At 39.5% G+C, this 27,548-nt stretch overlaps 1 protein-coding gene across 1 annotated transcript; it reads left to right on the forward strand.

The window, feature by feature from the left end:
* Nucleotides 1-347: 347 nt before the first annotated feature.
* On the forward strand, nt 348-6,198 carry LOC105700137 (the record flags this gene model as incomplete). The annotated part of the gene is made up of 3 exons (XM_023432778.1): nt 348-473; nt 2,232-2,451; nt 2,614-6,198. Coding segments are annotated over 3 exons (3,053 nt in total), but the record flags the coding sequence as incomplete, so codon positions are not given.
* Between the last annotated feature and the right edge of the window lie 21,350 nt (nt 6,199-27,548).

Below are 27,548 nucleotides of genomic sequence, written 5' to 3' on the forward strand. Positions count from 1 at the left end.
ACAAAGAAGAAATATATTCCTCTTTTCGGAATTGAACAAAAATCAGAGTGCACAAGGGGAATAGAATATAATTGGTTCATAGAATATATATTCCTGTTGTGGGAATTGGACTTGGAGAGAAAAGACAGGTATTAAATAGAATAGAAAAATCATCACTTTTACGTTGAAACTGTGTGACATTGAATCCTATTCTATTTAAGCCTTTTTACCGGGTCAGTTGTTCTATCTTGTTGTACTCCGACTGCATGTAACGATTATGTTGTCTTAATGATCACACTATCTCAGTAAGTCATTCGAAGATCCTTATTTCTGTTACGTTTCATGGAATCGTCCTTCTTTGATTACAGAAACGGAAGAGCTAGCGGCTGACGAAAATTCCGAGCAAGATTTTTCTAAAAGCCAGAAACTCGTACTTTGTGGGAACAATGAAGTCGTTCAATCAACCAGCGATCAGGCACAACAAACCACACCTGGTAAATATCGGAGAGTTCGTCTTCTATAATATTATAATATCGAGTACTATGATGCATAATACTTTCTTAGTGTTTTACCTCGCTAGTTCTTGCTTTGCCGCCTGCATTAGGTTTAACTGCAGCCATGAACAGTATCTCCATAGCGTTTTAAAAGGATATAAAAGGCGCTAAGAAATTTTACCGACGTCGATAAAGTAAAATTCATCAGTACTTTTTTTTTTGTGGTAATGTCGTTTTGAATACTCAAGTGGTAATATACGCTGGCGCGTCCCATTATCGACATTTATGTTTATGTTGAAGTCTTTTACAGTCTATGTTGAGAATTATATGAACAGAAGGGTTCTATATATCATTTCGGTAATGTAATGATAAAAAGATTGATGTAAAACTGCCGAAATCCCATGAATTCACGACTGTTTATATTTTGACGAACCAACGTCGCCATCTGTGACGTTTAGTTGCAACTAAATTTTTGCTTTAAAAACACATATTAGCCGCGGGACAAGCCAGAATTCTTTTGCAATCGTTGGTGAAAGTATTTACCACATTATCTCTTCGGACTTTGTAATATTCCATTTCTACGGTATTCTGAATTGTTCGAGCTAGGTACTGAAACTCTTCATTTTCGATTCTAAGCCTCAAAGAAGCGTAATATATCGAAAACGTGCACGGACCACGCCATGTTGGTTTCAGTCCATGATAAGTAAATCAATTTTTAATGAAAAATGATATTTCATGAGTTTCAGGACCTACTTTAGGGCTTCCATATTCACGTGGTAGAATTTGAAATGAATTGGTACACCCAATTTGGAGAATACTTTCCCCCAACGATTTGACTTCTCAGATATACCCAGTGAACACTGTTATATAACTGTTGGGTAAATGTTACGTTGTCGAATCTAACATGTTATGTAGCATAAAAGTAACATGGAAGTTAGATGTTAGTTATTATTTCCCACTCGGTAAGGTAACATGTTATGTAACATGTTACACTTTCAGTTACCTTAAAATAATGTTAATTCTTCATACATTTAAAAAAAATCACGCAATTTTATAAAAAATTATATAATTTTTATTTTTAATTATTTGTTGGTACTTGACAATAGTTAGATATTAAATGACAGACCAGACTTTCAATGACATTATGTAATGATAAACTATCTGATTTTACTTAAAGACTATTATGATTTCATTCGACTAGCAAACAATTACTGATAATGTATACGAGCGTACGAATTAAAATCACATTTTTTCATACGAGTAGTAAACAAAATATGACATATATTAATCTTATGACATTTGACGATGAATTATGACAATAACGATGACGATGATGTAATAAAATAGATGACAGCACCAATGTAGTTCCGTTTTGCTAAAAATATGTGCTCCATATACACAGTGATATGAGGACAGTAACATAATGTAAGATAAGAGTAAGAAAGTTACGCTACATGTATGTAGATATGACACTAACAAATGTTATGTAACCTGTTAGCTCCGTGTTACATAACTGTTAAGTTACTGCATTGTAACAAATGGCATGTAACTAGTTAGCTCTATGTTACGTAACTGTTAGGTTATTATATTGTAACAAACGTTATGTTATTTGTTAGTTTTGCGTTACGTAACTGTTAGGTTTGGTGTTCAGTGGGTATATAGGCTGACTCTTTCATATCCTCTTAACTACTTGATGTCCTCGTACCATGCCGACGCGGTACTCTAAACATACACTGACGAGCATACTTTCTTTTGCAGATATACATCAACGTTATTTAGTAGAAACAATAACAATGACGACAGTGACGGAGCGGCGAATTGTCCGTGAAATAAGTGAAGAGGAATCCTCTGTGATGAACGAGGTCAATCGTGTGGAGAAAAGGGAACGGTCTCTTGACGAACCGAAGAAGGAGGTTCGGTCAATCGAGGAAAAAGAGGGAAATTCCGTGAGATTCGACGAGGCGTCTTCAGCATCTTCGTCGTCGTCATCATCATCATCGTCGTCGTCGTCGTCGTCATCGTCGTCGTCGTCGTCGTCGTCAGCGGCGGCGTTGTCGGCGGCGTCGTCGGTGTCATCATCGGTGTCGTCGACGTCGGTTAAGTCGACTGTCGGTTCTTCGACTCAGCAGGGAAGCTTGAGGGATACACCCGACGTAACGGAGGTTTCTTTGACGTTCAAACTGGGCAACGTGTCTTTGGTAACTAACAGCTTGAAGCCAAATTCCGCCGTGCGACAACTTTTTCCCGATCCACGGTTCATATCCCCACCACCGGCGCCGACGAAGGGAACGATTGCGACGATGGATACCTCAGGGGACGGTATGGACTCGGATGCCCAGAAATTTCTTGTAACTACCGAAAGTTTGCGTCTGTTTGATGCTGTCAAACGGTCAAAGATAGCAAGCAGCCGGAGCGATTCTTCTGAGAGTGAGTCCTCAGGAATGAAGAAAACAACAATCGAACGAAACGCCCTCAGGAGAAGTCTCGTGTGCAAATACGATTCTAGCTCGAGAAGGAATAGTCTACGAACGAAAGATCTAACCTTAGAGGAGAGGATCAGACAGCTGACGTGCGTGGACCAGGACGAGCAGGAAGTAGAAGATGGCACGTCCGAGAATACGATGGCTGTCGATGCTAATGAAGCCGGGGAAACCAGCGAAAGCTGCCATGCGGAAATGACGAATATCGCTGAGATTGAGCAATTTCCGGAAATGGCGGATTGCATGGACTTCCCCGTACGGACCTCACCTTCCGGGGAGGAGCGACCTAAGGTTGCTGATCTCACGGTTCGAACATCGAACTCCCAAGAACGTGAATCTGCGAGCTGCTCCGTCCAAGGGAACGTGCATCACCAGTCCACATACAGGAAACTTACGGATCTCTTTGCTCAAAAGAAGACAGTTGAGGGCAACTTACCGGATCTCGCAATCGGGAACAAGATGATGCAGTCAAAGGAGTACTCCTTGAAAACGTCGGTCATCAAGATGAATTCCGACGCTCGGAAACAGTTCCTTGCCAGCTTGGCGCCGTTATCTTGTGTCGGTTCCACTGGCGAGAATCGAGAAGATTATTATCAACTCTCAACAAAAGCGAATAACGGCGGGAACCGAGATTCCACGAGTTGCAATTCGGATTCGTCGTATAGTGTAGAGGATATAGAAGAGGGGCTGCGGGGGGAGGAACGAAATCGTAAGAATGGTTCGGGACCCGGGCCGGGTCCGCCAGATGTTACCAGGGGCACCCCGATTGGCACGGGTCCGGATTGTGCGGACACTACTGACGAGCTTCTCGCCTTTGTAGAGCAGGACAAGTCTAGAACAGAACGAATCAAAAGGCGTTACAATGACGTCGAGGACCGTCATGAAAATGTTAGCAGCGAAAGCGATGTACACCGTGGAGATGGGGATGACGGCGACGATGACGACGAATTGAACGATTACGGTTTTAACCGGCGACCATCCGTTCGGGGGATCAAGACTCAATTTGACACGACCCAGGAAATCGTCCATCAACTCAGATCTCGTGGAGCTGCACCTAATTCTTTCCCTAGTCCGCTCACCTGGCCCTGTCCTGAGAAGAATGGCGAGATCCTGTTTTCCGAATGCAACGAGGAGGACTCGAAGACTTGCGGACCGCTGGGTGTTAGTGGTGACGCAAATACAATAAACAGGATAAACACTATGCAAAAGCAGATCGATGACATCTACCAAACCATAGCGGAGACTGCGGCGAGTGTACAGGGCACCTTGGATCGAGGAACTTGCGTAGACACAGACTCACCCAGACCTCTGATTCGCGTCCCTCTGATGGACGGGTGTCAGCGGTTCGGCGACGTTAAGAACGTTCTGAGATTCCAAGACGGACAGCAATTGACGCCGCCCAGGACGTTACGGGTTGCTGGTAACGGAGACGGCTCTCTGGGGCCGATGTATAATAGCTTACCCGCAAAGGCCCGACGTGCGCCGAGTGTTCCAGCTGCGCCGGGTGTACCGCAAGCCGCGCAAGCAATGGCTATCTCAAACTATCACTACGGCGTGGTGCCGCCTTCTGCGGACACTAAGTGCTACAGAACCATGTATTTTGTACCCTATAACGGCATCTCCGACCCCACCTACCAGAACATTCAAAGGATTCTGCCTCACATGGCGCCTCATACCTCGCCATCCAACTACGCAAATCACATTGAACGGTACCCCTATTCTCGAGGAACCAGACCATTGGACCAGCAGACTAGGTTTCGTCGACCACCCGCACCCCTGCCGCAGCTCCATTCACAGCTTCATACGCAGTTGCACTCGCAGCTGCATTCGCAACCTCTACATCTGCACCTCCATCAAACCGAGGAGTTCCGAGTTCCGGGGGCGCCGATATCAATTCCGCGCGGAATTCATCCATTGCACCACGCGCAACATCAGCACCATCAGGTAACCCCCTACAGTGCACAGGCTATTCCTGTCTACTCTGTGGTTACACCCACTAGGGTGTCCGCGCCTGTAGGTGGTTACTCCTACCAGTCGCATCCAGGGCCTGGCGGCCGAGGGGCAACGGACGTGCAGACTCAGACAATGTCTTTCCCGGCTTGCGCCTCTCTCGCTGTCTATGACGCGGCTAGTGCGTCTCCGTCCTCTTCCTCGCCCACGAAGCACCAACAGCAGCAGCGCACAAGCGCCTGCACTGTCGCAGAACGTGGCGTCCCCGAGGGTGCCGTTAGTGCACCCTCACACGACTTCTTACGGAACGGCCCCATCACCACCTCTCACTCAGCCGTCGACTCCTTCTTGGACCAACCGGGTAACCTGCCGCCTCCGAACACACAGAACTCTGTTTATTACGCCATGAACGTCTAATCTTCATGGCATAGGCTTTGTCTTGGCGACGCGCGATGTGAACGGTAGCTAACAAGTATGGTATTTTACACTGTTTGAACGGAGTGGAGTTAGAAAACGGAACGTACCCCTTCTAACCACCAATGGGTATTTCGAGTTCTAAGTATTCCATACACAATACCAAGTACTTAGCTGTAGTTTTGTGAGTCATTATCGACGAATCCACACCGATTGCCTATTCGTCCAAACCACCAAATAAACTATACCCTTATCGCGCTTTAAGAAATTTGTCGTATTTCCACCATTTTTATATACAACATTTTGTAACATCCAAACAATATTTCCTGGTGACCATCAAGTTTTAATGAAATATCCACACCTTGCTACATATCGAGTGTACACCATTGACATCGATCGGATTTTTTTCTCGGAGAGGTTGTATACAAATTAATGGAAATATTTCTCTGAAATTTCTCAACGGTGCGTGATGCATTGCCAAACGCTGCTTCTTGTAGCATTTGGTTTCGTCGTAAATTTGACTAGATGATTCCTGAAATTCGGTAGTTTGGATTGGTTAAGCTTTCGGTATTGAGTAAATAAGTAAATAATGGAGCTTATGAGGAATCGTGCCCCGTACACGAACTGCGACGATAAAAGCCGAGGAAGTTTTTAATCGTTAGTGTTGTGCCAAATGTAGGCCAAATGATGTACGTCAAAGAACCGCAGTTTCGCAACCGGTGGATCGAATATTTCGATTCTACGTCAGGGTATACGTTAGGGAATTAATGTCATGCGTTAATTGATGCGCCTTTAAGGCGATATGAATGTGGCATTTGAAGGATCATTTGTTGGTGAAACTATCCGCCGAACTGGGTGTACCGAATCGTTTCAAACTTTACCACGTGATCGTGGAAACCCTGAGGAAGGTCCTGACACCCATAAAATTTCATTTTCTTAGTGAAAAATTAAAAAAATATCTCAACAAATTTTGGAAAAATCGTAATTTCATGAACATCAGGGCCTTCCTTACAGCCTCCATATTCAAGTTGTACAATTTAAAGCAATTCAGTGTACCCAGTTCGGAGAAAAGTTTGAATAACAAGACCTCCTTGACGCCACATTTATATCACCTTAACGAAAGTCTTTTATGATCATTGCTGATGAAATAGAGTGCCCACAAAAAGGATAAGAAAACTTAAGAGATTTCATACATAACAAGGAACGCGAAGTTGTGCTTCTGGAGAAGTGTCTTTTGTATTAAAGAAACGTTTCCTTTTCCATAATATCATTACTTGATGAAATTATGCGATCATGAATGGAGTCAAGAATTTTGATGTAAAATCAGTGGATGCCATTTACATTGTAACGTAAGTTGCGTAAACGTTACTGTATGCGGTCCGAGAAAGTATGTTTTTGGGGATAAAGAAAGAAATTTCGGCTTACCGTATTAAAAATTGTTTCTCTTAGTGTAAACATTTACAATGTAATGCAATTGATAATATCAAGCGTAATTAACACTTGTTGACACAATGCCACTGATCATCGACTTACAAAATTATGCAGGGGTGGAAGACGTTAACTGTTATAGATGCGACTTTTTATCTGATATTAGCACTGCCAACGATTCGTTGAGATACGGCAGTCTCGTACACGCGTCATTACACGTGTATATTGGCGGACATGAATGATTTCCTTGTGAATATGTCCCAATATGGTGTACCAAAGTAAGAAAAGAAAACATTCGTGTCCGTCAAAGTGCAAGACCGTGGTTAGGAGAGTCTATATATTGACAGGCTCGATATATTAGCTGGGATATAATGTGCCTACATGGCATTTCAAATGAAACACCTTGTACATCTCAATTTGATCTACCAAATAGTCAAGGAAGGCAGTAAATGTTTATTTGTGGATTAGAGTAAGTATGTTGTTCATCATGTATTTGTTATTGAAGTTTAAACTATGTACGCATTATATTCCGATTACCTTATATGCCAAAAAAGTTATGTATATACATACATGTGTAGATGAATTTAGAACATAGATGTTTCTATGGTGAATCTTTAACCGGTTCAGGAAAGCTCTGAATATAATAGGCGAGATCTCAAACACTAACAAGGAAGGTACCTGAGGTGTCCCCCTCCGATTTTGTTCATTTTTAAATATGTTATAGAGGACTAAAATCTAAGGGACCCGTGTTTTTTTTTATCTGCGGATAAACAATTTTAGGGGGTGAAATCAGGCTTCAAGGTTGGCTGTGCAATGAGGTGAGTTGGCTGTTTCATATATAAGCACTCGACCGATTTTCATGAAACAACCGTCAAAACGTAGGGGATGAAGAATTATGAAACATGCATTTGGAATTTTTCGAAAAAATCCATTTTTAAGGGGTGAGCCACCCCTTTGAATACTTCTTTTACCCCTTACGCGAGCAGTAATTGCTCTATCCAAATGAAACTTGTGTAATTTATAGACCAGAACAATACAAAAAAAGTTTCATTTGGGTAGAACTATTACTGCTCGCGTAAGGGGTAAAAGAAGTATTCAAAGGGGTGGGTCACCCCTTAAAAATGAATTTTTTCGAAAAATTCCAAATGCACGTTTCATAATTCTTCATTCCCTACATTTTGACCATTGTTTCATGAAAATCGGTCGAGTGCTTCTATATGAAACAGCCAACTCACCCCCTTGCACGGCCAACTTTGAAGCCTGATTTCACCCCCTAAAAGTGTATATCCGCCGATAAAAAAAAACACGGGTCCCTCAGATTTTAGTCCTCTGTAACATATTTAAAAATGAACAAAATCGGAGGGGGACACCTCAGGTACCTTCCTTGTAAGTCGACACTATTCAGACATTGTCGGCTCCAAGTGTTCGAATTATAAGATCAAGCGTATTAAGTTAAGATAATTAAGAATAAGTTAACTTTCAAGCCAACAATTTCCTTAAAACCAAAGTCATCCCCACGAATCAATATTTATTCCACTTGCGAGAGAGAAAGGACTACCGTTATCTTGCGCGAATATGATGTGCACGGGAAAACGTCAAATCGCCAGAATGTCAGATCGGTGAGTTTAGTTTAATCTATGAAACAGTAAATTCAGTTAAGCCCCAGTTAAACCAAAGTAAGGCGAAAATGCGAAGTACACAACGAGTGATGACTATCGTTGTTGTCCAACTTAGAGAGATAAATAGAATGAGAAACCGTTAATCAACATAACGTTACGTAGTTTGGTGTGCACTCTATAATGAATATCGATACAAGTTGTTTGCCGTGCACTTCCTTCTGCATATTTTTTTACCAATAATGGAATTTTCGAGAATCAAAGTGTGTCCAAGAATTATGAGGTACAATAGGTAATTGCAATTGCATCCGTTACTTGAACGGCTTTAACAATCCGATTAAATTTGACTCAGTCCAAGCAATTCTCCTGCTCGATCGAATAATCTGCAACGATTTCGTTATTTCTTTATAGAGTGCAATTTTGTAGTTAACGCTGAGTAACTTTGATATTCGTGACTTCGATCGACAATCAAGTGTCATTAATTGAGCAACTAAATTGTTAATTGTGCAATTAAGGGCGCTCACCACTCCAGCGATTTTGCAGGGCCTCACGGGGACAACGATTCCGAACGTATTTCTAAACCGATCGAGCTTAACGAGTGCTCATATCGAAGATGAAACGTTGACCTGTGTTTATATGGGAGCGATTTTCGATAAGTGGTCATTATCATATAAAAAAGTGCAACGACATAATTTCAATGCCCTTTTACCTAGGAAGGAGATGCTCGATCGAAAATCGCTCCCATATAAACACACGTGAACATTTTATCTTTAAAACGAGCACTCGTTGAGCTCGATCGGTTGAGAAAAACGCATGCGACGTAATCGTTGTCCCCGTGGAGCACCTTTTTCAGGATTTTCAAGTTTCTCGCGAGGAATTTGGGCATTCCTTAGCAACCGTTGCCGACTCTAGGCGGAGCGTCCAACTTGCGTGTGCGTGCGGCCGAGGGTCACACACGTTTCGGCGCCTAGTCCAGAGGCGTCTAGCCGTTGTGTGAGTTGTATACGTGCAAAATACGCACACATTTTTCGCCCGTTGCTAAACACTGCCCATTATGTGTCGCGTCTCCCTCATCCGAGCGAGAAAGTACGTTTTGGTTACCTCCCACCGAATTCGATGCTAGTGCCATCTAGCGGTGGAAGTTATCGTCCCTACTTGGTGGTGAACGCCGTTAAGACTTTGGAAGACAACGACACGGTTGACCGTTGTCACGAAGAATCGAACTTCGCTGGAAAGAGTCACGTGTTGCGCGAACGGGCTCGATAGTTGAGGAAGCGAATGATTTCAAGATCTTGAGGAAACTGGGTAATGAGTTTCTGTTGGAAAATGATTTCTCAGCGAATACGCAGTTCGGGACTAGTCGTCAAAGGTCGTGTATTTGCGTCTCGGACAGAATTTCATGGATTTGTAAATATATCAACTGAGTTGTTGTAGAATTTCGTGGATGCACCGTCTAAAGGATTGGTATGCATGTAATCTCTGCAAGTTTGTATCGAGACGTTGCCTTTTACCGAACTAATGGATGTAGATTTCTAGATCTCTAATGGCGATAGAGGTGAATCTAATCGCTTCGACGAATTTTAATGCCGTTCAAGGTCGGTCAAAATTCAGTCGATTCGATCCAATGAACTTGGCACTGAAGTTCGATTAACCCTTTGACTGGCTAAAGGCGTTCAGAAAGAAGCGCAGCCGTGGTACAAATTTCTTACCGCTGCGCTGTACGACTGGCATGATATTGTTTCTGAGCGCTCTCTAGTCAAAAGGTTAAATGCCTTTTATTGGAATTAACTTGAACTTCGTGCAATAATGACTAATTTAAAATCAAGCGGTGGATTTAGTTGCAGGTCGGCGAGGACTTGAGTCGATGATGCTCCAATAAATTGATTAAACAGTTGATTCAGGTAAATTAAATTTGCCGAAACAGCGATATTTTCATTTTTGCGCGCCGCGCCATTGCATTCGGTCGATATCCTCTTTATGAAGGCAACCATTAACAAGATTGTAACCAAAGTTGTAATATTGAGCGTTATTGTGATGTAGATTTTAATTTATAAAGTAGATAAGTTTTATCTAGGCGGTAATGAGATTCGTATTTCACCCCATGATATCATGTAGCATTGAGAAGGAATTCCGGAAAAGGGGAATGAGCTTCAAGTGACACATACATAATTTAGTTCTATGTCAACCCAGTCAATTTATAACGGAACTTCACATTGGAACACGAATAGTTGAAGAAATTAAGGTAAATATAATTGCATTGATAGATTCATTGCATGTCCGATAAGAGTAAGATATTGAATTTTCCCCTTTTCCGTAAATTTATAGAATAACGCTGGTATTTTCTTGCTGCGTAATCTTTATTTCTTATATACAAACCTACCAAATATAGAACACTGTCTTGCAATACATGCGGAAAAGATGAGTAGATTTCGTTAACGACACGCATTGCTGTAATACTTTGTACACAACACCACTCTTAGCAGTGCAGTGGATGGTAAAAAATCAACAGGTAATTATTCGAATTCAGAATGAATTAACGCTCGCGCAAGGGTTCTTTTGGCACCAGATATTAGTAGCTTCTCTTGGCAATGCGTCGTTGACAGAATCAATTATTTCTTTCCTCGTGAAGCTTTGGAATTGCTCGTGAACGAACATTCGGTTCCTGATCAAGAATTTTGTATAAATGTGTACTTCAGAAGGCCGGTATATGTACATGCTAGTTGCAATTAGCCAGCTCGATCATGTTGCGGGTATCCACTAACAAACCCGAAGTAAAGAATCAGACGTCAAAACCATTTATATTTATACGAACACGTCGGTCATTCACATCACTACTTGGTCGAGTGACGATGCATGTGCAAAAACAGTGAAACATTAAAGACTGCAAGAACCGTAATTCTGGCCTATTTACGTAATTAATGTACACGATGGACTTGTTAGTTGTCGGTTACTTTAAAATGACATCACATCTAATTGACTGATATTATTGACACCTGCATATCTACCAATTACTTCCACAATTCCTTTAACTTATTTATTACGTCAGTGCGAGGGCACTGGTATTGCTTTCAACGTAGTGAATTCCAAACTGGACATTTTGCAAGCAAAGAATTGACGGAATCATAACAAAAAATGAGACCCAGAATGCTTAATCGTAGATTGAACATACAGAAGTTTCCCTGTGGGGAGTCCTACGTCGTATTATCGTTATAAATGACTTCAATCTCAGAATAAGTCAAATTGTTGGATTATTGGTTAATAATCGAATAATCCCCTCAAGAATTTTCGTTCGACTAACAAGGAAGGTACCTGAGGTGTCCCCCTCCGATTTTGTTCATTTTTAAATATGTTATAGAGGAGTAAAATCTAAGGGACTCGTGTTTTTTTTATCGGTGGATAAACATTTTTAGGGGGTGAAATCAGGCTTCAAGGTTGGCCGTGCAAGGGGGTGAGTTGGCTGTTGCATATAGAAGCACTCGACCGATTTTCATGAAACAACCGTCAAAATGTAGGGAATGAAGAATTATGAAACATGCATTTGGAATTTTTCGAAAAAATTCATTTTTAAGGGGTGACCCACCCCTTTGAATACTTCTTTTACCCCTTACGCGAGCAGTAATTGTTCTACCCGAATGAAACTTTTTTTGTATTGTTCTGGTCTATAAATTAACCAAGTTTCATTTGGATAGAGCAATTACTGCTAGCGTAAGGGGTAAAAGAAGTATTCAAAGGGGTGGCTCCCCTTAAAAATGAATTTTTTCGAAGAATTCCAAATGCATGTTTCATAATTCTTCATTCCCTACATTTTGACGGTTGTTTCATGAAAATCGGTCCAGTGCTGCTATATGAAACAGCCAACTCACCCCCTTGCACGGCCAACTTTGAAGCCTGATTTCACCCCCTGAAAGTGTTTATCCGCCGATAAAAAAAAACACGAGTCCCTTAGATTTTAGTCCTCTATAATATATTTAAAAATGAACAAAATCGGAGGGGGACACCTCAGGTACCTTCCTTGTAAGTCCTCTTATTCAACCGTTACATCCTCCGAAAAGCAGCGCTCATATCGTCGCGTTGTCGTATACTGCAAATTACTCGTTGCTTCTGCTTTCCAGAGCATTCTGTAATATTTGGATACTACTTGGAAACGAGCAGTAAGTGGTTAAAACATGGAGCAATTGGCACAACTAGTAAGTTTGGGTTAACTAATTGTCATACAATCTTCAGTTTCCGCCTTGACGAGCAAATGACAATACGGTAATCCTAGCGCATAGATATCCGTTGAATGTGGATACGCGAATGTACATGCGCAAAAATTCCTGCACTTTCTACAACATGCATTTGGCGCAGTTCCGGCAATTCCGCGTTTCAATTGCCTGGACAAAATGAAATGTGTGCTCGATTTCGTGAACACGCTAATTTAGAAAGAAAAAATGCATTCAAAGTATGTCATGCCGAGGTCGTTGTTTGCATCGCTTTCAGTGTTCGCAATCCCCTTGGAAAGTTCGAAAATAGTCAAATGAGGCCGCGTTATTTATTAGCGTTATCTTCGAGGATGGCCTAAGAGATGGGTAAGAAACACCTATATTGAGGTGGCCAATATTTAATTGTGATTTTACAGACAGCTGGCGTTATTAGAAAAGTCGCACGAAACTATTAGCCAACTCATTAAATTTAACATATATCTATCTCAATTAATTGATTTTTCGGTGCATCGTTTAGCATCGATGTTTCATTAGGACATGGATGCATAACTTTAATAACATGCAGCCAACCTCTATTGGTAAAGAAGGTTCCGGAAGAGGGGCTATTCACTTGGGAAACAGTGAAAATGATTTCCCTCTTTGAGAACCGATTGCCTTTGAATCCATATGATAAACAACGATCCGATTCGATAACAAGTGACGTTCTATCTTAAAATTGTGACAATGTTTCGGTGATTTTCAACGATTTCCAGTTGATTTCCACGTGCTTTCGAGCATTAAAATCCATGATTTCCTTAGCGAATAGCTCCTCGGTTCCGAACATGGAAAACTTTGAAAAGATCTTTATTGCTGTTTAAAATTCATCAGGTAGTTCAGCGTTCGAAAAATTGTTCAAAATTTGTTTTAACTTACGTAATTGGCATTCAGCTAATATCAAGAAACTCGGTAGAATTTTGAGCCAAATACATTTGGACAAGAAACTCGTAATGTCGAATGATAAGCGAAACCTGCCTTGCATGCTTCAGTTTCAGCGAAACACTACCGAGTACTTAACGCCAAGGGTCCAATTTTCACGCGTGGGGGAAATGGGAATATATTCTCTCCATTACTATAAAAAAAGAAATGAACATTTAATCAACTCCAAAAATAAAGAAAAAAGTCAGGAATTTTTTAAAAGTTGTCGGACTTCGATCGCTAGTATGTACGCAAAAAAGATTTGACAGTTTCAATTTTTGCATACGTTCAGAATCGTTATAGTTTATCATCGCTGTTGTCGTCGACACTTAAACTGAACAGTATAAAAATTTCGCATTTCCTGATAGGAGAATTTTTATAGAGTTTTCCGACAACCGACATTCGACACTGCCTCTCGCAGAACGAACATGAACTATAGCCATCCCAGGTTTAAAATGATTGGAATTTTGTAAGAATAGTACACTGTGTACCAAGGAAATAAAGTGGGTCTTTTAAGGGCGCTCACCACTCCAGCGATTTTGCAGGGCCTCACGGGGACAACGATTCCGAACGTATTTCTAAACCGATCGAGCTTAACGAGTGCTCATATCGAAGATGAAACGTTGACCTGTGTTTATATGGGAGCGATTTTCGATAAGTGGTCATTATCATATAAAAAAGTGCAACGACATAATTTCAATGCCCTTTTACCTAGGAAGGAGATGCTCGATCGAAAATCGCTCCCATATAAACACACGTGAACATTTTATCTTTAAAACGAGCACTCGTTGAGCTCGATCGGTTGAGAAAAACGCACGCGACGTAATCGTTGTCCCCGTGGAGCACCTTTTTCAGGATTTTCAAGTTTCTCGCGAGGAATTTGGGCATTCCTTGGCAACCGTTGCCGACTCTAGGCGGAGCGTCCAACTTGCGTGTGCGTGCGGCCGAGGGTCACACACGTTTCGGCGCCTAGTCCAGAGGCGTCTAGCCGTTGTGTGAGTTGTATACGTGCAAAATACGCACACATTTTTCGCCCGTTGCTAAACACTGCCCATTATGTGTCGCGTCTCCCTCATCCGAGCGAGAAAGTACGTTTTGGTTACCTCCCACCGAATTCGATGCTAATGCCATCTAGCGGTGGAAGTTATCGTCCCTACTTGGTGGTGAACGCCGTTAACGTCCGGCGTGACCTTGCGGTACGAGTCGTAAGCTCGTGGGCGCACGAGCCGAAGGCGAGTATCGCAAGTACGCTGGGGTGAAAGTAAACCCACTTTGCCTCCATAGTATACACGATACTTTATGTAACGCAAGCATGGTTTACACATCTTTTTGCAATGGTCTTCGCCCACATTCGACGGTTCGACGTCCGCATAGTAACTGACATTAAGGTGAAGTGAAACCACCTTCAAATCTGCCGATTCGAATATAACACTTTTGTTTAAGGGTATTGGACCAAATTGTCCGAAACTTTGACACATCACTCCTGATCGTCTAAGAATTGCCCTGACACATTCAAAATTAGGATTTTAGGAAAAAATTGTTCAACTTAGTCCAGACCAGAACCAAAATGACGTCGAGCTCTCATGTTTCGATCAATATACAATTATCGAAAGCTCTGATACGAGAAACGAAAGGGTCAGGACAATTTTACGACAATTTAGAACACTCTGGTAATCGATAAACTCGCATTTGAACGGCATGAATCGTAGGCATTTAGAAAAATCTTCTTTGTCGACGTTGATCAAGTTCCTCGATGTGTTTCACTTCACCTTAACGGTTCGCATTAGTTCTGCTCCGCGCGGATGTCAATTCGCAGGACGAATACAGGCACTTTCTCGCCCTAGGTCGTTTCGAGACGCTATTCTATCCTGCCCCCACTTCTCCCATTTGTTTTCATTCTCCGTCGCAGAAAGGCCAACTTTAGGTACCGAAGACCGTCGCGAAAAGACGCATAAACCATGATGCGTTACATAAAAGAGTTTTTCGAAGTTTTTCAAATCGCTGAAGCCAAATCTAACAAATAGAACTTCACAATTGTAAAAATGGCTGATCCAACATGATGGACAAAAAATTTTCAAAGTGATTTGATTTTGATAAGAACAATGGATTTCTCTAGATTTTTAGAATCGCTGAATCAAAATATGGCAACAGAACTTCAAAACTCAAAATGGCGGATAATACGATTTAAAATTATTGGATTATTATACAAAACCGGTTTAGCATGGTTTTTATAACCGCTGAATCCAAATCTAGTTACAGAATTTTTAAATTCAAGATGGCGGATCCAACATAGCGAATAAAAACATATAAATGGTTCGATTTTTATAAAAATGGATTTCTCACGGAATTTGTGACCGCTTAATACAATTCTTCCAAGATAATTTCAAAATTCAAAATAGTCAGATTTTTATAAGAGAACAAGAGGTTTTACTGATCTTTAAGGTTGTTGAATCCAAATCTGACAACAAAATTTTAACATTCAAAATGGCAGACAGGAAATTACAAAATGGTTTTTCAAGATCTTTAACGCCGCTGAATCGAATTCTGCATATTGGAAATGGGATTTGAGAATAATACACTTTATTGTACTTCATTTAACAAAGACTTTATTCTTTCTATAACGCTCAGAGGACCCATCTTTACTTCTCCAATCACTCTAGCGAACTAACTACAAATGGGCAACTGCTGATCTCGGTCAGCACCAGTGATGACTAAATTCTTTCTCTGGACCCTCTTTGTGGAGGTGCGACTCTGCGTCGCCTCTTAATCCAAACAACGGTTCTTATCGTTTCTGAAAACCCTCCACTAAACATGGGCCAGACTCTCTCTCTCTCTCTATACATATTAAACATAGATTGGTTTTTGTTTCATTTATAAACCTCAATCTTCAGGTTTATAATTCCAACACAAATAATTGCAAAAATAGCTCAAATTGCTCCCTTCCCATAAAATGCTCAAATCATCTATTTTTGCCAAATATAGTAGAACATTCATTCCGTTAAAGTCTCAGCTAAAATCTTCTTGCCCAACGTCACAGTACATTTGGTTTCACGTATGTTGTATGTACAAGATTTTCTGCTTCCTCAAACCAGACAAATATTAAAAACTATATCGAAACAAATACAAAAATTGTAAACTAAATTTGCAATGCTATGAGTATACCCTTGGGTGCTCACCAAATCATACATTGTTTTCAAATTTAGTTTATAATTTTTTTATTCGTTTCGATATAGTTTTTAATATTTGTCTGGTTTGAGGAAGCAGAAAATCTTGTACATACAACATACGTGAAACCAAATGTACTGTGACGTTTGGCAAGAAGATTTTAGCTGAGACTTTAATGGAATGAATGTTCTACTATATTTGGCAAAAATAGATGATTTGAGCTTTCATAGGAAGGGAGCAATTTGAGCTATTTTTGCAAATATTTGAATAAAGATATATGTATTTGGCTAAATTTTTGTGCACCGAAGGGGTTTTGAGGGGATTTCACTCCTTTTTGTAAAAAAAATGTTAATGGTTAAAATTAATATTAAAATCGGCAAATATATATGATACCTTCCGATAATATTAAAGTATAATTACTATAAACATATAATTTCATAAAAAGTTACTAAAAATATGTATAATCGTAAACGCAGTATATATAAATATTATATATTTCCTTTATATTAACACCCTCAACATTTTGAATGGTACCATAATTTATCCGCCAATGTAAATTCTAAAATTCTAATATCAAATCTGGATTTAGCGACTACAAAAACCCTATGAAACCCATTTTTATAAAAATCTAACCATTTTTACATTTTTATCCTCCATATCGGATCCACCATTCAGGATTTTAAAATTATGTTTACAGATTTGAAAGCTGGAGAAATATTCTTTTGAGCAAAATTTTAACCGTTTTAAAATTTTTTATCCGCCATTTTGCGTTTTGAAATTCTGTTGCAAGACTTGGATTCAGCCACCTCAAAAATTTATAAACCTCTTTTTTTCTTATAAAAATGCTACCATTTTGTTATTTCCTGCCCACCATTTTGATTTTCGGAATTTAGTTGTCAGATTTGGATTCAGCTGGCATGACTACCACAAGAAATTCATTTTTATAAAAATCCAGCCATTTGTATATCTTTATCCGCCATATTGCATCAGCCATCTTGAATTTCACATTTCTATTACCAGATTTGGATTAAGTTATAAAAACCACGCTAAACCATTATTTATAATAATGCAATCATTTTGAAATTATATTATTCGCCATATTGGGTCCGCCATTTTGAATTTTGAAATTATATTGCGTGACTTGGCTTCGGCGATCTCAAAAACATCAAGAAACCTTTTTTCTATCAGAATCCAATCATTATAAAGCTGGGATGGGTATAGTTCCTTTTCGTTCCGCGCAAGGCGGTGTCGCATGTTGGATGCCCAAAACTATATGACAGTCCACCTATCATGTGAATGCGAAAATGGTAGTCCGTGACTGGAGGGACGACGATGACGATATGAGAACAACGATTCTGAGACTGGCGAAAACTTTACCACGCCATATCTTTACGTACATTGTAGCAATCAGAGTCGGGTAAATTTTAAAAAGTTCCTGATTTTTTGCTGAATTTTTTGAGTTGATCGAAAATTTATTTCTCTATCTGTAGCAAAGAAAAAATTATATTTTCATTCCCCCCCTCCTGAAATCCTGATCCTTACTGTATATCTCTGTAGCGTCTCGCTCGAACTTAACGGCGTTCACCACCAAGTAGGGACGATAACTTCCACCGCTAGATGGCACATCGAATTCGGTGGGAGGTAACCAAAACGTACTTTCTCGCTCGGATGAGGGAGACGCGACACATAATGGGCAGTGTTTAGCAACGGGCGAAAAATGTGTGCGTATTTTGCACGTATACAACTCACACAACGGCTAGACGCCTCTGGACTAGGCGCCGAAACGTGTGTGACCCTCGGCCGCACGCACACGCAAGTTGGACGCTCCGCCTAGAGTCGGCAACGGTTGCTAAGGAATGCCCAAATTCCTCGCGAGAAACTTGAAAATCCTGAAAAAGGTGCTCCACGGGGACAACGATTACGTCGCATGCGTTTTTCTCAACCGATCGAGCTCAACGAGTGCTCGTTTTAAAGATAAAATGTTCACGTGTGTTTATATGGGAGCGATTTTCGATCGAGCATCTCCTTCCTAGGTAAAAGGGCATTGAAATTATGTCGTTGCACTTTTTTATATGATAAGGACCACTTATCGAAAATCGCTCCCATATAAACACAGGTCAACGTTTCATCTTCGATATGAGCACTCGTTAAGCTCGATCGGTTTAGAAATACGTTCGGAATCGTTGTCCCCGTGAGGCCCTGCAAAATCGCTGGAGTGGTGAGCGCCCTTAACGTGCAGGGCGCGTTTCTCGCATCGCTCAACGCTACCAGTTTCTTGATATATATATTTTTTTTCATTGTACTTTTGGTAATTATGCATAACAGGGTGATCCTCTCTGATTTTTGTATAACTTTGCTACATTGTAGAAGAGATCGCTCGAGTAATTTCGTATATATATTGTTATGAATTTCCTCGCACACTTGCAGTAAAATACAATTTATTACAATAGTAATTTATACATTCGGGTGCTTTGTTGAGATCCAATGAGTTACAATGTTTGAAAAGGAATTTCGAAGCGCAAGAGACTTGTTCGGTTCAACGGTTGCTTAACGAATGGCACATTTTGTCTTTTGCTATTCCTTCGATGAGTTCAGAAGACCCTACGTGATCACATCTCAAGAAAGGAATGGGGGTCTGGTCCAGGGCCTTTACCGAGAAATGACACCTAGGCCTAGTGTCAGTGTGAGAGCATCAGTGTGAAAACTTTTACGTGGAAAATCGTTTAACACCTCCCTTCTTAATTTGACAATTTTTACTAGAAGGAAAAGAAAATAGAAAGAATGTTCTTTTCCTCTCTTCAAGCTAATGAATTTTCAACTTCCTGAAGCTCCGAAAGCAAAAGCGATCTGCTCATCCTGGACTTCAAACTATTCGCTGATCTCCGAGGTTTTACATTATGTGGTAATGATGCACTCGCTTGTGCAGATGTTAATTCTCTGTCAATAGAATCGTCTTCATTACGCTCTATGGCATTTTGTCCGCCAGAATTGAAACAATTCACAACATATTGATTACAAGGACTACGTGTAAAGCAGTAGAGTATGATTCCCCAAATATGTAATCTACTCGTCGGATACGAAGCTAATAATCCGATATAAGAGCATATCCGACATATCTTAGCCAGAACCATATGATTTCTATGAGAGTTAGGTTGCGTTCGTGTTTTCCAATTTCGTTAACCTTTCTTTGCATATCGTCAAGGCGATCATCAAACTTTCTTAAATCTGCGAGATTAATGTCGCGGCTCTTTAATAATAGGTAAGACGTGAAGCTTTTCAAAGGTTACTTTAAGATGATGTGAAAGTGGCATCAAAGAGTTCTCGTTTATGAAACTTTTATCCAAACTGGGTGTACCGAATTGATTCAAACTTTACAATATAAATATGGAGGGCATAAGGAAGGTGCTGAAACTCACGAAATTTCAATTTTGTTTTAAATTTGTTCAGATATATTTAAAATTTGTTTTAAAAAATGAAATTTCACGAGTGTCAGGATCTTCTTTATAGCCTCCACGTTTACGTTGTAAAGTTTGGAACGATTCGGGACACCCAGTTTGGAGAAAAGTTTCATGAACGATTGCCTCTTCAGATGTCACTTTCACATCACCTTAAGAGTGATATTTTTAATTTTCATAAATTCGTCACCAAAACTATACTTAATCACTGGACTGTAATTTTTGGAATTATTGTATCAACTTCTTATTGAGAATACAGAACTACATTGTTGATGGTGCCAGTGCATCTAGGTTTGATCTAAAGCGATTGAGTCCCAGAAATAGTGGTTTCTTGAACGTTATCGTCACACAGCATTCTCAAGGTTTCGAATCTTGGAGCGACGACTTGGAGGGCTGATTATCCTTTAGTTGGATCCACATGGTATCTAAAACTTTAATTAACTTACAATTAGTGTTACAATCGTCTTGTTTCAATGCTATGGGTTCATTGATGATTTAACTTAGACATCCCTCACGTGTATGAATGTGATAGTTTGGATATGTTCTCTTACAAAAATAGACTTTTTCATAAGTCTTACAAGTATTTAAGTAATTCTCGTTATTTGGCGTGTATAATTGTTTTTCATCATTCGTAATGATATAATCATGGATACCATCAATGTACAAAAATATGTTTTCCTTTACTAAATTAGGGAGAGAAATTTTTCTAACGCTTGAAAAACGCCTAATTCCAGAATCGGGATACTAATTTCATAAACTAATGGTCGATTTATTACGGCGACAATGATTTCGTTTACTTCTAAAAATTCAAAGTAAATGTCCTCGTTGATTGGGATGGGGAGTTCATGAAATCCCTTTTTGTTTCGAATGATTTCTAAAACGGACATCAATACTTCAGGTGAGACAATTTTGGGATCAACTTCCCCACTCCTGGGTAGCATTATGGCATTTGTTAATACGCCAATATTCTGATTAAATTCAGCAATTGCAGCTCCGTTTCTAAGCAGGTTTCGGTGATAACATTTTCTTTCTTCATTTTCTCTTCGTTTTCCAAAACGTGATTCAAGTTTATTTTTATTATCTGGAAATAAGAGTTCATTTCTGAAATTTTCCTTACATAATCGCACATAATTCCCTCTGTTCTTTGCATGGAAAGTTTCAGAATATGCATTTGATCATCGACCAGTTTAGCTATCTCCTTATTGTCTTTGTAAATTTGATCTATTTCATTATTATATTACGTCGCGTCGATTCTATTCATTGTACCGAAAAGAATTTTATTGATATCTCCCAAAAAATCAAATAAACCGCGCTTATTTCTAAGCTTAATCTTAACAGCTGACATTGAAAAAAAGCTTAAATCTATTGTTACGTGGCAACCGAGCGGATGCAAGGCCGGGGTGATTCGGATAGAGCTTACCCGAATCTTGCGCGTAACGAGTATTCTAATTTTGTGAGGAGATTGACCCGAGCGGCTAGATCAATTCCTCTGATGGGATCTAGGGAAGTGAGGTCTGAAAAGGGGTTTTAAACGAATGGCAATGTGGCTAGTGTGCTATGATTGTTTCTTGTATTTGTGCGTGAGGTTTAATTTACAATCAGCTAGGAGGGGCACCCAAGGTGCTTTTACCTACTTTTCTCTGGATTATTATACTTCTGCGTGGCGGTTCGGGTGTAGCGATAGCGCGCTTTAGCGGCGATAGGTTACTGGACGCCGGAGTGCTGACGCGGGAATTCTTCGCTGTTTAATGGCGGTCTACGCGTGATTCTAGTCTGTCTCACGATGCTGAGATTTCGAGCTCAGCTGTTCGAAGGAAATTAATGGGATCTTAATCTATCCGGTTAACCGGAGCAAGGCATGGAAATCGCGATAGTGGATAGAATTCGGATTGATCGGAGATGAGGGGTTAAGAAATAAACTAGAATGGAATAAGGATGAGTCGAGCTTGCGAAGGATCCTCTACCTGGCTTGATCAGTGGCCGAATTTGTTGACAGTCTCCTTTGATCGACCCAGCCGGATGATTGTGCGTGAACACCTTCGTCCCGTGGCGTGCCCTAGCGTTGGAGGTCTTCCAGAAGCCTCCCGTCCAATGGAAGTCGCAGTGCCGTCGTCTGTTCCTGACTCAGTACGTTGGATCGCTGGAGTACCGGGTGGCACTACTGCAGCTCGCAGGGTGGATGGTTTTCGACAAGGAGTCCGGCGGTCTCGGTCTCTGACTCTCTAGGAACGAAGTACTGAGGACCAGGAGCTCCACTCGAGGTTGTCAACGTTGACTTGACTGATTAACTACTGGCTGACAGAATGACCGACGATATGACACTTGAATATGACATAACGTCCTGGTCTGAAGGTTGGTTTTATTAGCAGGGTGTTCCAATTGGTGGGAGATTCTAGGGCCCAGGTGAGGGTGGCGCTTCTGGGTTGTGCTGACGCGTTGCATAGTCATCAGGTTGTTCGCCCCGAGTCGATCGATGACTCTTGGAGTCGTCTTGGCCGATGAACTTCTTGTGTCAGGTGATTTAGTATTGGATCCTTTCGCAAGAGTTTCCTGATCGCGTTTCCGTACTCGGATTTCCATGGCTAGCTTCCGGTGATCGGAAAATACGTTTTCCGTAGGTTAAGGTACGGAGGGTGCCTACGTAACACTATCCTTAGCGACTAATGTCAATTGCTGTCGTAGATTTCTTATTAAATGTTGGCTCCTGCAATTTCCACGAGTGGTTCCAATCACTTCTGTGCCACGGTTGATTTGATTCTACTGGTCGGTCAATTCATCCAGTTTGAAATAAGATATTAGGTAAGATAGTTTCCATGACTCATAGTAGAAACGAACAGTCCCTAGAAGTTCTCATGAAAAAGAATTCTCCAAATACAAGGATACAAGAGTGCATCAAACCTTCGTGCAGTCTTGCGATACAGCGGCATCAATAATCATTCTGCAAAATATGAATACTAACAAATTTGGCATTGCACTATTACATGTTTATTCCTTTTAACAGTTTGGTAATTAACGTTAGACACTTTATTCATAATTTTGTAGGGTCCTTTGAACAGGAAATTCAATGCGTGCCTCCTATCATTAGCATAGCTTTCCTTTTTCAACCAAACAAAATTCCCTGACTTGAATGTTTGTGGATTGGCGTATCCGGCGTACTTGTCTTTTTTGTTTCCTTACTTCGAATTAACAACCGCTTAGCTTCCGATGTTAATCGTTCCATTTGTTCCTTTAAATTCTGCAAATACCACTACCCATTAAGCACATACAAGTTAAATCAATGTTTCTAAAACGTTATATTCGTTAAATAAACGTGTCGGGTTGAGAAAATCAACGTTGATTTTTAGTGAAAAATGTGACCGTTACATTTCATCGTTATGAAGGTGTCACTATTTAACTTCCAGTTAATAAAAGACGGATAAAATATGTAAATAAAAGACGTTATTTATACCTTCGAATCAGTCGTTAGGAAAACATTACCCAGCAAAAACCCTTTGGTGTAAAAAAAAAAAGACAAGTTCATTGCCTGATGTCGTTTCACCTTCTGGAATCACTACGAACATTCCTACAAAGAATCAGTAGCCACTATCTTATTATGAATTAAAAAAAAAAAGTAGAACAAACCTTCTGAAGTAGCAGTAGTAATCACTTAATTTTTACAAAAAAAGACCAAACAATTATTTTTCGTGTTCAACCTACTAAAGTTATGAAATCAACCGTTGCAGACAAGTTTAAACAATTTGACCGGTGTACCGATGGCCTTTTAAAGTAGTGAAATCAGTTACCGAAAGACAAATACAAATACAGCTCGATTAATAACCGTTCCTATAACTTTGAATTGTTAATATATTATATGAAAGTATCAGTAAATACACTTTCAAAAATATTTAACGATGTATGCTAGTATAATACTTTCATGGTCTATCATTTTCCTCACTTCAAGGCCTCCACTCGATTCTATAAGGGACTAATCTTTATTCTGAACAATTTAAAGGGTTGCTATAATTATAAATTCGAAGCTGCCATATAGACAGTATATTTAAGTGAAACATTCGCATGCGGGGGGCCTGACAAGTTCGGTACTGCGGTTAGCAACCCTTTAAATTGTTCAGAATAAAGATTAGTCACTTATAGAATCATATATTATTAAATAGCATAACAGAAATTATGATAAGTACTACACTACAAGAATTAGTTCAACGACAAGTAGTGGATCGAAAGAAGTAATTTTTACTGTACCATAAGTATTGGACTACGAGAACCAAATGACATTACGAAAGGTTTCACACATTATCGTAATGCAAGAAAGTTGGTTAATAAAGTTAATAATGAACTTAATAAAGATACAGTTTTCTTTGTTCCACTACTTATCGTGGAATTATTTCTTGTAGACTGGTACTTATAACAGAATAATAATATTCCTCATAATATAGTAATTTATTCCGGAGAAAATATAAAAATTTCTTATAGTTTCGTACTTATCATAGAATAGAAATGATTTTTTTATCTAAATTGTTCTAACAACTAGTATCCTACGTTCTGCTATTTGCTACTTATTTGACCATTCATATAAAGCAAATGATTTTCATGCTATGATAAGTACTAAGGTATGAGAAATAACTATACGATATGTTGTGGATTATGAGATAAGAAATAATATTTACTGTAGAATAATTATCACACTGCAAGAAGTAAATGGCACTACGAAAAGTTTCTGACATTATCGTAATGTAAGAAAATTGGTAAATAAGGTAAACAAATTTATTAAAGATACAGTTTTATTATTAACGTCACGATAATGTCAGAAACTTTTTGTAACGCCATTTACTTCTTGCAGTGTAATAATTATTATACAGTAAGAAATACAATTATTTCTCATACATTAATACTTATCACAGAATAGAAATCATTTGCATTATATGAATTGTCAATTAAGTAGCATATAGCAGAACGTAGGCTACTAGCTGTTATAGCAAATTACATAAGGAAATAAATTCTATTCTGCAATAAGTATGGAACTATGAGAAATTTTAATATCTCCTCCGGAATAAATTGCTTTACTATGAGGAATATTATTATTCTATGATAAGCACCAGTCTACAAGAAATAATTCAACGATTAGTAGTGGAACGAAGGAAATAATTTTTACTGTACTATAAGTATTAGAATATGAAAAGCAGATGACATCATAAAAAGTATTAAACTACAAGAAGTAAATGTCACTATGAAAAGTTTCTCACATTATTGTAATGTTAGAAAACTATGTCATTATGAAATTCATTATTAACTTTATTAACTAACTTTCTTACATCACGAAAATGAAAGAAACCCATCGTAGTGTCATTTACTTCTCACATTGTAATAATTTCACTACAATACAATAAACATTATTTCTTCTATTCCACTACTTATCGTACAATTATTTCTCATATTGTAATACTTATCATTGAATAAAAAGTAGTAAATTATGCTATACGATGAGGAATATTATTATCCAATGATAAGTATTGGACTACAAGAAATAATACTTACTGTACAATAATTATTACAATGCCAGAAGTAAATGACATTACGATATGTTTCTTCAATTATCATAGTCTAAGAAAGTTGATTAATAAAGTTAATAATAAACTTAATAATGAAATAGTTTTCTTACCTTATGATAATGTGAGAAACTTTTCATAATGACATTTGTTTCTTGCAGGGTAATAATTATTGTAGAGTAAAAATTACTTCTATCGTTCCACTACATATCGTAGAATTATTTCCCATAGTCCAGTACTTATCCTTGGATAATAACATTTTTAAGTGTATAGTATAATTTATTACTTTTTATTCTATGATAAGTACAAAAGTGTGTGAATTAATTCTCCAATAAGAAATGAATTATTTCTTTCATTCCACTACTTATCGTAGAATTATTTCTCATAGGCTAGTATTTATCGTGGGATAATAACATGCTTCATTAAGCAGTACACAGAATGTTTTAACCTGAATAGCAAATTGACAGTTTGAATTACGCACACGATTTTAAAAGTACTTACTATGTGTAGCCACTAGATGGCAGTTCCATACTTTCCCTTGGGTTGGGAAATAGTCGCGCGATGAGAACGAGCCTTGTAGGACAACCCGGCTTTGAATGTGTGTACTCACGAGCGTGGATTTTGCTCGCGTGTAGGTTTGTAGGTGAGGGAGACGACGACGAATGTGATCAAACTATCGTTCTCGAAATTTCAAACCGCTATAACTCCAGAACACCTTCACCGATTGTAATGATTAAGGTTTCAAAAAATAGGAATAAAATGAACGAAGCGTTTCGTGTAGGTTAGAATGTTCTTCGGTCTATAGTATGTCAGCACTAACCGAGTGAAGAAAATTAAATGCCCGCTGGCAAGATGTTTCGAATATATAGAGTGGTAGCGGCTATGAACTTGTCTGAGCCGCTACCGCGTCTCTTGATAATAGATTTATACGTTTGACTGGCCTCAATTCAGGGTATTCGATGCGCTCGATGCAGGTGAAGAGTTGGAAGGCCGACGAAGGAGGTTAAAGGGCTGGTCCGTCGATGAGCGGTAACAAACGTCGCCTCGATTATTGCTCAATTTTTGGATTCTTGGATGATGAAGTCCTCCTTCGCGATATGCTCTGGACGAAGGTTGCGAGTCGAAAGAGCGAACGCTGGCTCTCCGGTCTTATCGAAATTGTCGCACCCGAGAGACTACGCCGACAATCCGGAAGAGACCTCATAGATCGAATGCAGGCGATTGCTTGAACATTCAAAATGAAAATACCGCTACAACATTCATTTAAATTGTTTGAAAAAATGTCAGATTTAGACGTTAAATCACATAAGTGCAATTATATAAAAAATAAATCACCTGTTTTAGAATTGGATATAAAACTTGTGATACAGTTTCCATTAGATCCAATGCATCTCATTTTTCTAGGCGTAGTCAAACGTTTGCTAATTCAATTTTATCTCGAAGGTAGTTCCCCATCTAGGCTATCGCGAAAAATTGAAAAAGAAATTGATGGTAAGATAACATTGATTCGACAATATATAATGTTACGTGGCGGCCGAACAGATGCGGGACCGTGGAAATTCGGGTAGGAATGACCCGGACCAGGAGCTCTATTTGAAATTATCGACTAATGTGGACGTTGACTAGCTTCTGGCAAAAACGGCTAATAGACTCTGCCAAGCTGAACGCCGAAAAGCCGTTTCATAGGCAGGGTTTCCCAATTGGTGGGAGGTTCTAGGGCCCAGGTGAAGGTGGCGTTTCTGGGCCGTATTGATACGCTATATAGTCATCAGATTGTTTATTTTGGGTCGATCGATGACTTCTGAAGTCATCTTGGCCGTTGAACTTGTCGTGTCAGGTAGCCTGGTTCCGGATCCTTTCGCAAGAGTTTC

The sequence above is a fragment of the Orussus abietinus genome, unplaced genomic scaffold, assembly GCF_000612105.2.
Source record: "Orussus abietinus isolate OABI.00-Male unplaced genomic scaffold, Oabi_2.0 scaffold441, whole genome shotgun sequence".
NCBI classification, from domain to species: Eukaryota; Metazoa; Arthropoda; class Insecta; order Hymenoptera; family Orussidae; genus Orussus; species Orussus abietinus.